The following is a 13,606-nucleotide window of genomic DNA, read 5'->3' as shown; positions in this document are numbered from 1 at the left end:
ACCTGGAATTCACTATATGGTCTCAGAGTGGCCTCAAATTCATAGCAATCCTCCTACCTCTGCCTCCTGAGTGCTGAGATTAAAGGTGTGTGCCACCATACCTGCCTTAAAATATTTTTTAAAGATTTATTTTTTATGTTTTACTTTTGTGTGTGTGTGAGAGAGGCAGGGTTGGGGGAATGTACATGCTAGGGCCTCCAGCCACTGCAAACAAACTCCAGATGCATGTGCCACCTTGTGCATCTGGCTAACATGGATACTGGGGAATTGAACCTGAGTCCTTTGGGCTTTGCAGGCATATACCTTAACTGCTAATCCATGTCTCTAGCCCTAAAATATTTTTTTTATTTATTTAAAAGAGAGAGAGGGGGTGGGTCTGGAGAGATGACTTAGGATTTGAGGCATTTGCCTGCAAAGTCAAAGATCCCTGTTTGATTCTCCAGAACCCATATAAGCCAGATGCACAAGGGAGGCATGCATCTGGAGTTCATTTGCAGTGTCTTGAGGCCCTGGCAAACTCATTCTTTCTCTCTCTCCCTCTCCCTCTTTCTCTCTCACAAATAAATAAATAAAAAATATTTTAAAAAAATTATAAAAGAGAGAGAGGAATGAGAAGGAGAGAGGGGGAAAGAATGAGTATGCCAGGGCCTCTAGCTACTGAAAACAAACTCCAGATGCATGTGCCACCATGTGCATCTGGCTTTATGTGGTACTAGGGGATTGAACCTTGGTCCTTAGGCTGCTCTCCAGCCCCAAATTCTGACTTTTGTAAAAGAGGGAGGGGTAGAGAGTCACAAATCATACCCACATGGGAATATCTGAGGTAGAGATGAATAGGAGGTCTTGGGGCTCAGAGATGATCTTCTTGGGTAGGCAATATTTTCCTCACTTTTGTAGCCTACTATTCCCACTGGGAAACTTCTGAAAGCCTCCATGCCTCCTCAGGAGCAGAAGCAGAACAAGGATCAGATGTACTCCTCTGTGGCTATGGACTCCTGATGCTGATCTTCACGTCCCCACTGAAATGGGTACAGTTCCTGGTGACCAGCAATGGCCTCGAGCTCTATGCAGGACTCTGGACCTTATGCCACCATGAGCTGTGCTGGAGCCACATACCCAAGCCACCCTGTGAGTGACATAAGAATCGATGCCATTGGATCCCAGAGCTTTCTGCTGCACTGGTCATTCCTGTCTTTTCATCCAGAATCTTTTGGTTCTCACCTGTCCAAATCCAGCATGGGTGTCACTCAAGTTGTAAATGTGGGCAGTCACCCTTTCCATTGGATTCTTCAATGACCCCTCCTCCTTCCTATCCCAGATTGATTGATTGATTGATTTTGGTTTTTCAAGGTAGGGTATCTTTCTAGCTCAGGCTGACCTAGAATTCACTATATAGTCTCAGGGTGGGCTTGAACTCACAGTGATCCTCCTCCCTCTGCCTCCCAAGTGCTGGGATTAAAGGTATGCACCACCACACCTGGCTGAATTTTTTTTTTCTTTTCTGATTTTTTAAAAATTTTTTAGGTAGGACCTCCCTCTAGCCCAGGCTGACCTGGAATTCAGTATGTAATCTCAAACTGGCCTCAAACTCACAGTGATCCCCTTACCTAGGCCTCCTGAGTGCTAAAATTAAAAGTATATGCCACCACGCCTAGCCATAGGAAGAATTCTTTTGATATTTATAGGGTGCAAGTTTCAGACATGTTTGGACACAGGTGACCCATCACTGATGACATATGAGTATTCATTTTTACCTATAGCATTCTCCTTTCTGGACCACAGCTTATTAAAACATTCTAGCAGGCCCTTTGTAACTGAGATCCTAAGAGTTTTAAAACTTTGCTCAGTAAGCTGCTGCCCTTTAAAAGCTCACATCATGGAGAATGGAATTTCCAAGGGGGAAGTGTGGGGGGAGGGAGGGAATTACCATGGGATATTTTTTTTATAATCATGGAAAATGCTAATAAAAATTTAAAAAAAGAAACAAGGATCAGATGTACTCCTCTGTGGCTATGGACTCCTGATGCTGATCCTCACGTCCCCACTGAACTGGGTACAGTTCCTGGTGACCAGCAATGGCCTCGAGCTCTATGCAGGACTCTGGACCTTATGCCACCATGAGCTGTGCTGGAGCCACATACCCAAGCCACCCTGTGAGTGACATAAAAATTTTTAAAAAAGCTCACATCAGTGGGCTGGAGAGATGGCTTAGCAGTTAAGGCGCTTGTCTGTAAAGCCAAAGGACCCATGTTTTATTTCCCAGTACCCACGTAGAGCTAGATACACAAGGTGGCACATTCATATTATTTAAAGTGAGGTCCTGGAGCACCCATTCTCTCTCTCTTTCTCAAATAAATAAAATGTAAAACATAAAAGGATTTACAAAATATTTTATTTTTATTGATTTATTTAACAGAGAAAGGGGAGAGAGAGAGAGAATGGGTGTGCCACAGCCTCCAGCCACTGCAAATGATCTCCAGATGCATGCACTCCCTTGTGCATCTGGCTAATGTGGATTCTGGGGAATTGAACCTGAGTCCTTTGGCTTTGCAGGCAAATTCCATAACTGCTAAGCCATCCCTCCAGCCCATAAAAAAGATCTTTAGGGGCTGGAGAGCTGGCTTAGTGGTTAAGGTGCTTGCCTATGAAGCCTAAGAACCCAGGTTTGATTATCCAGATCCCATATAAACCAGGTGCACATGGTAGTGTATGCATCTGGAATTCATCTGCAGTGGTTAGAGGTCCTGGTCTGCCCTTTTTTTTTTTTGAGACAAGCCCAACAGATTGACTTTTATATACATACATATGCAAGAGAGAAAGGGGGAGAGGGAGGGAGAGGATTGGTGTGCCAGGGCCTCTAGCCACTGCAATCAAATTCCACACGCATGTGCCCCTTTGTGCGTGTGTGCGACATTGTACGCTCGTGTCATTGTGCGTCTGGCTTATGTGGAGCCTGGAGAGTCAAATATGAGTCCTTGGGCTTCACAGGCAAGCACCTTAACCACTGAGCTATCTCTCTAAGCCCAGTGTTAATTCTGTAAAAAGTAAAGGCTATGTCTGGGAAGAGAAAGGAGACAGCCCAATCGGTAAAGTGCTTGCCTTTCAAGCATGAGGATCTGAGTCAGATCCCTAGAATCCATTTTTTTTTAAAGCCCAAGTATAGTACCTTGTTTGCAATCCTAGTGCTAGGGAAGTAGGGACAGGTAGATCCTTGGGGCTCACTGACTAGCCAGTCTATCCTACATGGTGTTTTCCATCATGAGGTCAGGGATGGGGAGATGGTTTAGCAGTTAAGTGCTTGCCTGGGAAGCCTAAGGACCCTGGTTCAAGGCTGCATTCCCCAGGACCCACGTAAGCCAGATGATACGGTGGTGCATGCATCTGGAGTTGGTTTACAGAGGGTGGAGGCCCTGGCGTGTCCATTCTCTCTCTCTCTGCCTCTTGCTCTGTCACTCTCAAATAAATAAATAAAAATAAAAAAAGATCCTGTCTTCATAAAGGTGGATGGAGTTAAAAAGCTGTCTCACATGCTGGAGAGATTGCTCAGTGGTTAAAAGCATTTGCTTGTAAAACCTAACAGCCTGAGTTCACTTCCCAGGGTAGCCTTGAACTCACAGTGATCGTCCTGCCTCTGCCTCTTAAGTGCTGGGATTAAAGGCATGCGCCACAACACCTGGCAATAAATTTAAAAAAAAAATTAAGGGGCTGGAGAGATGGCTAATCAGTTAAGGCATTTGCCTGTGAAGCACAAGGACCCAGGTTCAATTCCCCGGTACCCATATAAAGCCAGATGCACAAGGTGGTGCATGCATCTGAGTTTGTTTGCAGTGGCTGGAGGCCCTGGTGCACCCATCCTCTATCTGCTTCTCTGTCTGTCTTCCCTCTCAAATAAATAAATTAAGATATGCTGGGCATAGTGGCACACACCTTTAATCCCAGCACTCAGAAGGCAGAGATAGAGGAGTAGCCGTGACTTGGAGGCCACCCTGAAACTACATAATGAATTCCAGGTCAGCCTGGGCTAGAGTGAGACTCTACCTCAAAAAGCAAATAAGAAAAAAGAAAAAAGATTCAAAAGTTGTCATGGAGTTCGAAGGGCTAGAAGTGCCCTGGGTATTTATGGATTCAAGAGTGGCATCTCAGGCAGAAAAAAACAAAACAAAACAAAAAACAATCCATCCAGTCAGTCATCACTCCCTAATGTCTCTTTGCCCCTCATCTCTGTTCTGTTTTATCTGTACAGCTCTGGTTTTCCTGTTTATTAGTGACGGTGCTCTAGAAGCAATAGCCCAGACCAGTTCTATGTCGTCTGAGTTCCCGTGAGCAAAAGAGGAAATCCACGTTTCTGAGCTTAATAATTAGACTGATCCAAGTTGGGCCACTGTCCCCTTCATGACCCAGTTAGCTATTGTCAGAAGGCAATAGACAAGGACTGCTAGGGTCCTTGAGGTATTGTAGGCTAAACTCATCAAAAAGTACCTGTCTTTGGGTTCATACAGCTCAATCTGGGCGGATAGTTCTGAAAATTAAATTTATTGCTAATTCTGAATGAAAAATGTGGTGATTTTTGAGCTCAGCGTGGAGGCACATGCCTTTAATCCCAGCACTCAGGAGGCAGAGGTAGGAGGATCGACGTGAGTTTAAGGCCAGCCTGAAAATACATAGTGAATTCCAGGTCAGCCTGGGTATAGCAAGACCCTACCTCGAAAAAACAAACTACAAAATAAAGAATAACAACAACAAAAAAAAGGAAAGAAAATGTGGTGCTTTTGAAATTTTTGGTGTATGTACACATATATATGTATGTATGGGATGTATCTGGGGTGGTGTGTGTGTGTGTGTGTGTGTGTGTGTGGGCACATATGTGCCACAGCACATGTGTGGAGGTTAGAGGACAGTGTTGGTGTGTCTGTTCTCACCTTGCACCTTGATTGAAACAGGGAATCTCTTGGTGATTGTCACTGTGAATGCCAGACTGGCTCCCAGGCTTCTCCTGACTCTGCCTCCCACTGCCTTAAGCATGTTGGGATTCAAAACATGTGGGCAAGCTGAGTGTGGTGGTGCCCGCCTTTAGTCCTAGCATTCAGGAGGGAGAGGTAGGAGGATCCCCATGAGTTCAAGGCCACCTTGAGACTACATAGTGAATTCCAGGTCAGCCTGGGCTAGAGTGAGACCCTGCCTTGCAAAACCAAAAACAACAACAACAAAATGTGGGCTACTTGCATTGGACTGCATATGAATTTTTAGGAATCTAAACTCTGGTTGTCAAACTTGAACAGCAAGGACTTTCAACCACTGAGCCATATCCCCAGCTCGCATTATTATTAATTTTTTAATTAATTAATTATTTTTTTGAGGCAGGGTCTCACTGTAGCTCACGCTGACCTGGAATTCACTATATAGTCTCAAGGTGACCTCAATTCATGGACACCCTCCTACCTCTGTCTCCCAATTATAGCCACGTGCCACCATGCCTGGGTGTTGTTGGTTTTTAAAATTTTATTTATTTGAGAGAGTGTGTAAGAGAGAAAGAGGCAGAAAGAAAGAAAGAAAGAAAAATAGAAAGAAAGAAAGAAAATAAGAATGGGCACAAGAGGGCTTCTAGCCACTGCAAACAAATTCCAGACACATGTGCCACCTTGTGCATCAGGCTTTATATGGGTACTGGGGAATCGAACCTGGGTCCTTCGGCTTTGCAGGCAAGCATCTTAACTGCTGAGCCATCTCTCCGGCTACCCTGAATTATTTTGCTTTAATGTAATTAACTTGTTGGCAACTCATGTCTGTGGGTAGGATATGGCTTCTCTCAATGGTAAGGAATATTAGTGATCCTAAGTGTCAGGTATGGAGCACAAAGTAAAATTTATGAGGCAAATCTCAAGACTGAAATAATGTGCTTTTGTTTGTTTGTTTTGTTTTAAGACAGGATCTCAAATACAACTGGTGTAGAACTCACTATGTATCTGAGGATGACTTTGAACTACTGATCCTCCTGCCTCCACCTCCTAAATGCTAGGATTTCAAATGTGAGCCACCACTTCTGCTAATCATTCTGGAATCATCTGAACACACACTTTTGTTTTCCTGGGTTACTTGGAAACTGGACGTGGATTCCAAGGCATAGAAGTACCTAGAATGGTGCTGGAGAGATGACTTAGCAATTAAGGTACTTGTCTTCAAAGCCCAAAGACGCAGGTTTGATTCCCCAGGATCCACATAAGCCAGATGGACAAGGTAGAACATGTGTCTGGAGTTCGACTGTAGTGGCTGGGTACCTTGGTGCACCCATTCTCTCTCTTCCTCTCTCGCTCTCTTGCCCTCTCTCTGCCTCTTTCTCTCTCTCCTTTAAATAAAATAATGTATATATATTTAAATATCTTATTATTTAATTATTTGACAGAGAAAGAGGGAGAGAGATAGAATGGGTGTGCCAATGCCTCCAGCCACTGCAAAAGAACTCCAGATATGTGTGCCCCCTTATGCATCTGGCTAACATGGGTCCTGGGGAATCGAACCTGGGTCCTTTGGCCTTGCAGGCAAATGCCTTAACCACTAAGACATCCCTCCAGACCTAAAATATATATATTTTAAAAGAAATATTTAGAGTGGCTCAATATGATGACCCAAGTCTATATTCCCAGTACTTGGGAAGACAGAGGCAGGATGATCTTGAGTTCAAGGTTATCTTGGAATATATACTAAGACCTGTCTCAAAACATAAAATTTAAAAAAAAAAACATAAAAATAAGGGCTTAGGGAGATGGCTCTGCATTTAAAAGCACTTGTTTGCAATTTTTGCTGACCCAGGGTTTGATTGCCCAGTGTCCACATAAAGACAGTGGCACAAAGCTTCCCATGCATGTGGAATTTATTTGCAGTGACAAAAGGCCAGCTAGCATGCCCATTTTTTCCCTCCCTCCTTCCTCCCTGCCTTCCTTCTTTCTCTCTCAAATAAATAAAATAAATAAAAGTTCAATCTGAAGAACCCAAACAAAACAGAAGTGTTTCAAGAACATTTTTTTTCAAGGTAGGGTCTCACTTTAGCCCAGGCTGACCTGGAGTTCACTATGTAGTCTCAGGATGGCCTCAGACTCACAGCAATCCTCCTACCTTGGACTCCTGAATGTTGGGATTAAAGGTGTATATCATTATGCCTGGCTAAGAAAATCTTTTTGTCATTTAAAAATATTTTATTTATTTGATAGGGAGAGAAAGAGAGAGAGAAATAGAGAGGGAGATAGAGATAGAGAGAGACCAGGGTTTCCATCCATTGCAGACTAACTCCAGATGCATGTGCCATTTTGTGCAGTTGGCTTTATGTGGGTACTGGGGAATTGAACCCAGGTTGATAGGCTTTGCAGACAAGTGCCTGAACCCCTGAGCCATTTCACCAGCCCCCGAAATGTTTCTATTTATTTGAAAGCAGAGAGACAGAGACAAAAAATGGGTGTGCTAGGGCCTGTTGCTGCTACAAACAAACTCCAGATGCACGTGCCCCTTTGTGCATTTATGTGAGTACTGGAGAATTGAACTTGAGTTGTTAGGGCTTGCAAAAAATTGCCTTTAACTACTGAGTCATCTCTCTAGCCCCCTCATATATTTTATTTTTTTAAATAATTTTTGTTCATTTTTATTTATTTATTTGAGAGTGACAGAGACAGAAAGAGGCAGATACAGAGAGAGAGAGAGAGAGAGAGAGAGAGAATGAGAATGGGTGTGCCAGGGCTTCCAGCCACTGCAAACGAACTCCAGATGCATGCGCCCCCTTGTGCATCTGGCTAACGTGGGTCCTGGAGAATCGAGCCTCGAACCGGGGTCCTTAGGCTTCACAGGGAAGCGCTTAACCACTAAGCCATCTCTCCAGCCCTATTTTATTTTATTTTTTTGAGACACGTTCTCTTATAACCCAGGCTGGCCTTGGACTCACTGTGTACTTTAGATTGGCTTTGAACTCCTAATCCATTGCTGCTACCTCCTGAGTGCTGGAATTATAGGTGTGTGCTATTCCTAGCTATCCAGCTTTCTTTCTTTCTTAAAAATATTTTATTTTTATTTATTTATTTGACAGAGAGAGAGAGAATGGGCTCGCCAGGGCTTCCAGCCACTGCAAACAAACTGCAGACACGTGAGCCCCCTTGTGTATCTGGCTAACATGGGTCCAGGGGAATTGAACCTGGGTCTTTTAGCTTTGCAGTCAAATGCCTTAACTGCTAAGCCATCCCTCCAGCCCTCCAGTTTTCTTTAGGCACGTTACTTCCTGGACTAATCAAGCCCTTCCCCCTTTCCTTGCAGATTATATCCAATATTCCAGGGCTTGCTTCATCCTTTCCACCCTTCCCATACTCAGAGGCCTTGGCTGGCTCTTTAGCTCTTGCTTTCCTGAAAGAGAAAACATGATCACCAACTTGGATCTGAAGGTATCCATGCTCAGCTTCATCTAGGCTGGAGGGCAATGCCTTGATGAAATAATCATGGTAACCCAAGTGTCTATGTGGGACTTTCATACATTCTCTCTTAAAACCTCTTTTGTTTGGTTTTTCCAGGTAGGGTCTCACTCTAGCCCAGGCTGACCTGGAATTCACTATGTCAACTCAGGGTGGCCTCCAACTCACTGTGATCCCACTACTTCTGCCTCCCTAGTGCTGGAATTCAGAGGCATGCACCACCATGCCCGGCCTAATCCTGAAGTTTTAAATCTTTTGATTCTTGCCATACATGTGGTTCCTGAGGGAAAAAGCAGAGCTGGGGGTGGCAGTCAGAGGAATGAAGACGCTAATGAACTGTGACGTCTTTTCTTCTGGTCCAGCCACCTGCTTGTTCTTCAGCCTCTACCTGTTTCTGCAACAGGTTCAATGGCATGCTAGGTGCGCCATGGATGTGGATTTCCTATGGCTCTATTATCTTAACTGGTTGAGTGACAACGTATACATGTGTGCTGGTGAGTCCCCCTCCCCCAGGCTCCACCCTATGCCGGAAGGATGAAAGGGGCCTCACTTCTGGAAAGGGAGGTAGAATCTAGAATAGACAGAGGCACCATCTGTCCCATTTAGAACATTTACCCATGGAGAGGCGGTCAGTAATGGACGTGGAAGTCTAGAATCTACAATTAGCAGGCTGTGCTGTTTTTCCCCCACAGAATGAGATAAGGACAGGTTGCATAACTTGCTTAAGATCACATAGAAAACAAGAGAACCAATTTATTATTATTATTGTTGTTGTTATTATTATTATTCTTTTCAAAGCAGGGTCTTGCTGTAGCCCAGGCTGACCTGGAGTTCAGTATGTAGTTTCAGGGTGGCCTTGAATTCACAGCAATCCTCCTATGCCTTCTGAGTGCTGGGATTAAAGGCATGAGCCACCACGCCTGGCGAGAACCAATTTTTAAAAGCAAGAGAAGCCAGATGTGGTGGCACACACCTTTATTCCCAGCACTCGGGAGGCAGATGTAGGAGGGTTATGGTGTTCACAGCCACACTGAGACTACATAGTGAATTCCAGGTCAGCCTGGGCTAGAATGAAACCCTACCCTGAAAAACAAACAAACAAAAAATCTGTATGAGGAGCCAGGCATGGTGGTGCATGCCTTTTTAATCCCAGCACTCGGGAGGCACAGGTAGGAGGATCACTATGAGTTTGAGGCCACTCTGATAATACAGCATGAATTCCAGGTCAACCTGTGCTAGAGTAAGACCCTACCTCATAAAAACAAAATAAATAAATAAAATAAAATAAAAATTGTATGAGGGCTGGAGAGATAGCTTATCAGTTAAGGCACTTGCCTGTGAAGCCTATGGACCCAGGTTCAATTTCCCAGAACCCACATAAGTCAGATGCACATGGTGGCACATAGGTCTGGAGTTTGTTTGCAGTGGCTAGAGGCCCTTGTGTGCGTGCTCTCTCTCTCTCTAATAAATTAAAAACTGTTGTATGATAGGGACTGGAGAGATGGTTCAGCAGTTAAGGCACTTTACTGTAAAGCCTAATGACAGGAGTTTGATTCCCTAGTACCCACATAAAACCAGATGCACAAAGTAGTACAAGCATCTCAGATTCCTTTGCAGAGGCTACAGGCCCTGGTGTGTCCATTTTCTCTCTTTCTCTCTCTGCTAGGTGTGCTGGTGTACACTTTTAATCCCAGCACTCAAGAGGCAAAGGTAGGAGGATCACTATGAGGCCAGCCTGAGACTATATAGTGAATTCCAGGTCAGCCTGGGCTAGAGGGAGACCCTACCTCGAGAAACAAATTGTGTGATGGTTATAAAGAAAGTACTAAGCCTGGTGTTGTGGTGTATGCCTTTAATCCCAGCACATGGGAGACAGAGGTAGGAGGATCTCTGTGAGTTCGAGGCCACCCTGGGACTCCATAGTGAATTCCAAGTCAGTCTGGCCTAGAGCAAGACCCTACCTCGAAAAACCAAAACATAAAAAAGTAATAAAAATTTAAGGGGCTGGGAGATGTTTCAGTGGGTAAGAATGCTGCTACACAAGCATGAGGCCATGAATTCGATTCCTAGCATGCATATAAAAATGCTGTAAGCCCAGCACTGTGGCTGAGGGAGACTGTGCTCTCTAGTCAGCCAGTCTAATTTAAAAGAATGATGCTGGTGGAGGGTGGGAGGGGGCTGGAGAAATGGCTTAGCGGTTAAGGCACTTGCATACAAAGCCAGAGGACCCAGGTTTCATTCTCCAGTACCCATGTAAACCAGATGCACAAGGTGACACATGCATGTGGAGTTCATTTGCAGTGGCTAGAGGCTCTGGCATGCCCATTCTCTCTCTCTCTCTCAAATAAATAAAATGGGTTTTTAATTTTTTTTTTTTTTTTTTTTTTTTTTTTTGGCTTTCCGAGGTAGGGCCTCGCTCTACCCAGGCTGACCTGGAATTCACTATGGAGTCTCAGGGTGGCCTCAAACTCACGGCAATCCTCCTACCCCTTGAGTGCGGGGATTAAAGGCGTGCACCACCATGCCCAGCTAAGAGGCAGAGGAAGGAGGATTGCCATGAGTTCGAGGCCACCCTGAGACTCCATAGTGAATTCCAGGTCAGCCTGGGTAGAGCGAGGCCCTACCTCAGAAAAACAAAAAACAACAACAAAAAATATATAATGTGGCTGGAGAGATGGCTCAGCAGTTAAGACACTTGTTTGTAAACCCTGATGGCCCAGGTTCAATTCCCTAGGACCCAGGTACAGCTAGATGCACAAAGTATTTATCTGGAGTTCATTTACCCCAGCAAGAGACCCTGGTATACCCATTCTCTCTCTCTCTTTTTTAAGTTTTTCAAGGTAGGGTCTCACTCTGGCCCAGGTTGACCTGCAATTCACTATGTAGTCACAGGCCTTGACTCATAGCAATCCTCCTACCTCTTCCTTCCAAGTGCTGGGATTAAAGGCATGCACCATGGCTCCATTCTCTCTCTTTTACTGTCTCTGTGCTTGCAAAAGAATATTGAAAAAGAGAAAGTGGGCTGGGGAAATTGCTCAGCAGTTAAAGGCACTTGTTTTAAAACTTGATGGCCTGGTTCAATTCCCAAATACACGGATACCCAAGTACACTCAAAGCCTGATGCACAAAGTGGTACATTCATCTGGAATTCATATGCGGTGTCAGGAGGCCCTAGCATGCCCATTCTCTCCCTCTCTCTATAAAATTCTACTTCCTAAAAGACAGACCAAATGACTGAACCTTCACTAGTCCCTTACAGGAAACACCTGAACCACAAGACACTGGAGAGGGTAGGATCAAGACTGACCTAAATCTCCTACATCTTCCCTCCCTCCCTCTCCCCCTCTCCCCTCTATCTCTCTTCTCTCTAACTCTTGTATATTAGTTATCTTTTTCCTCAATTTCTTAGTGGACACTGACCTGTAACCCCCACTTCCAGCTTGGGCCTACAATCCACAATGAGCTTTTGATCAAAGAAACCTACAAGGTTTCCCAAAACAATGACAGACTTCTGTCAGAGTAATTGATGACCCACCAAAGGCCAGTGGTAAGACCCTATTGCTGAAGACTCCATACGCAGCTGACACGTAAAATGGAATGACATGGCTGGAAGCCAGGAGAGAGTCAGTCCCCAGACAGTCAGCGTGTCTAGTGCCAGAAGGCGCTACATAGGCGACTGGGGGAAGTGACCAAGATCTGTCCAAGCAACACATTGTTTAACCTAAGTAGCAACAATTAACCGGATGTGATACCCACACAAGTGCAATAGTGGTACACAGCCATGGTGAGGAATCAATTGCTCTTGATTTGGCTAACTGATCCACTCAGTGGTACTAGACCCTTAGCTGGAGCTGGGAAACAAGTCAGAACCATACCCAAACACAAGCCCACTCTACAATATCAAGCTACCATCAATCACGGGGTATAAGAGGGCCTACACCTATCAAACTGTCTATCAAAAAAGTAAGTGTTATCTCAATTTTCTGGGTGCTAACTCACTCTCCGTTGGAGAATCTGCTTCTCTTTTCCAGATAGATGCAGATCCTAAGAAGGGAGCTGCCCCAACATACCTCAGAAGGGGCCCAACTGAAACTAAGGACAACTGGCGAAATAAGCAAGGATGATGTTTTCCTGTGAAATGGATACCAGCACAAAGGGGAAGGAGATCAATTCAGAGAAAAATCAACTCCTACCAAATCAGAGAGCCAGAGCCTCAGAAGCCCCCAACACCTCAGCACTGAAGCAGACCAAAAATGAACCCAACATGGCTCAGGGAAATCTTGCGGAAGAGGGGGCGGAAAGAATGTCAGAGTTACATGTTGGGTCATGATTTTCAGAGACATTTATCATACTAATAACTGGGGGCTAACTCCACAATGCACGACCCATTTTCAATAATAAGGAGGGTCTAATGGGAGGGGGTAGATCACAGATGAGCCTAAATAATGGTACCTAACTGCCTGTATTTACTGAAAAGAAAACTAATAAATTAAATTAAAAAAAAAAAAAAGATATACTACTAAAAAAAAAAAAAAAAAAAAAAAAAAAAATTAAAAACAGAAAAAGAAAGTAGGGCATGGTGGCACACGCCTTTAATCCCAGTACTTGGGAGGCAGAGGTGAGAGGATCGCCATGAGTTCAAGGCCACTCTGAGACTACATAGTGAATTCCAGGTCAGTCTGGACTAGAGTGAAACCGTACCTCAGAAAACAAAAACAAAGAAACAAACAAACAAAAAAAGCAGAAAAATGAAAAATGGGGAGTTTCAGGTTCAGTGAGAGACTCCATCTCATGGAAATAAGGCAGCAGAGTGACAGAGAAGGACATCTGACCTCTTCTGTCTTCCACTTGAGTGTCCATCTGCACACACAGGTGCCTACACAACATGCATGCCCCACCCGTGCTACACACACTCCTACCAAAGGAATAAAATTCACTTAAGAACTCTACAAGAGGGCTTGGAGAGATCGCTTAGCGCACTTGCTTGAGAAGCCCAAGGACTTGGGTTCAATTTCCCCAGCACCCATGTAAGCAAGATGTACAGGGTGGTGCATGCATCTGGAGTTCGTTTGCAGTGGCTACAGGCCCTGGCATGCTCATTCTTTCTCTCTCTCTCATCATATATATATATATATATATATATATATATATATATATATATA

At 44.4% G+C, this 13,606-nt stretch overlaps 1 protein-coding gene across 1 annotated transcript; it reads left to right on the top strand.

The window, feature by feature from the left end:
* The first annotated feature begins 1,050 nt into the window (after positions 1 to 1,050).
* On the top strand, positions 1,051 to 9,191 carry LOC123458674 (transmembrane protein 202-like). Its single transcript, XM_045143525.1, has 4 exons — positions 1,051 to 1,254; positions 1,982 to 2,153; positions 8,293 to 8,439; positions 8,804 to 9,191. The coding sequence occupies exons 1-4, from the start codon at positions 1,051 to 1,053 to the stop codon at positions 8,980 to 8,982; spliced, it is 702 nt and encodes a 233-aa protein (XP_044999460.1). The 3' UTR covers positions 8,983 to 9,191.
* The last annotated feature ends 4,415 nt before the right edge of the window (positions 9,192 to 13,606 follow it).

Source organism: Jaculus jaculus, chromosome 2 (genome assembly GCF_020740685.1).
Source record: "Jaculus jaculus isolate mJacJac1 chromosome 2, mJacJac1.mat.Y.cur, whole genome shotgun sequence".
NCBI classification, from domain to species: domain Eukaryota; kingdom Metazoa; phylum Chordata; class Mammalia; order Rodentia; family Dipodidae; genus Jaculus; species Jaculus jaculus.
The sequence above is the reverse complement of the archived record's forward strand: the minus strand, read 5'-3'. Positions and strand labels throughout refer to the sequence as shown.

Bases quoted from the DNA above. Each gene is read 5' to 3' on its own strand.
- LOC123458674 (XM_045143525.1), top strand. From the start codon at position 1,051: ATGGCCTCGAGCTCTATGCAGGACTCTGGACCTTATGCCACCATGAGC. The intron at 1,255-1,981 runs GTAAATGTGGGC...ATTTAAAAAAAG, and splicing joins GCATGGGTGTCACTCAAGTT to AAACAAGGATCAGATGTACT. The intron at 8,440-8,803 runs AGGCTGGAGGGC...TTTCTTCTGGTC, and splicing joins ATCCATGCTCAGCTTCATCT to CAGCCACCTGCTTGTTCTTC.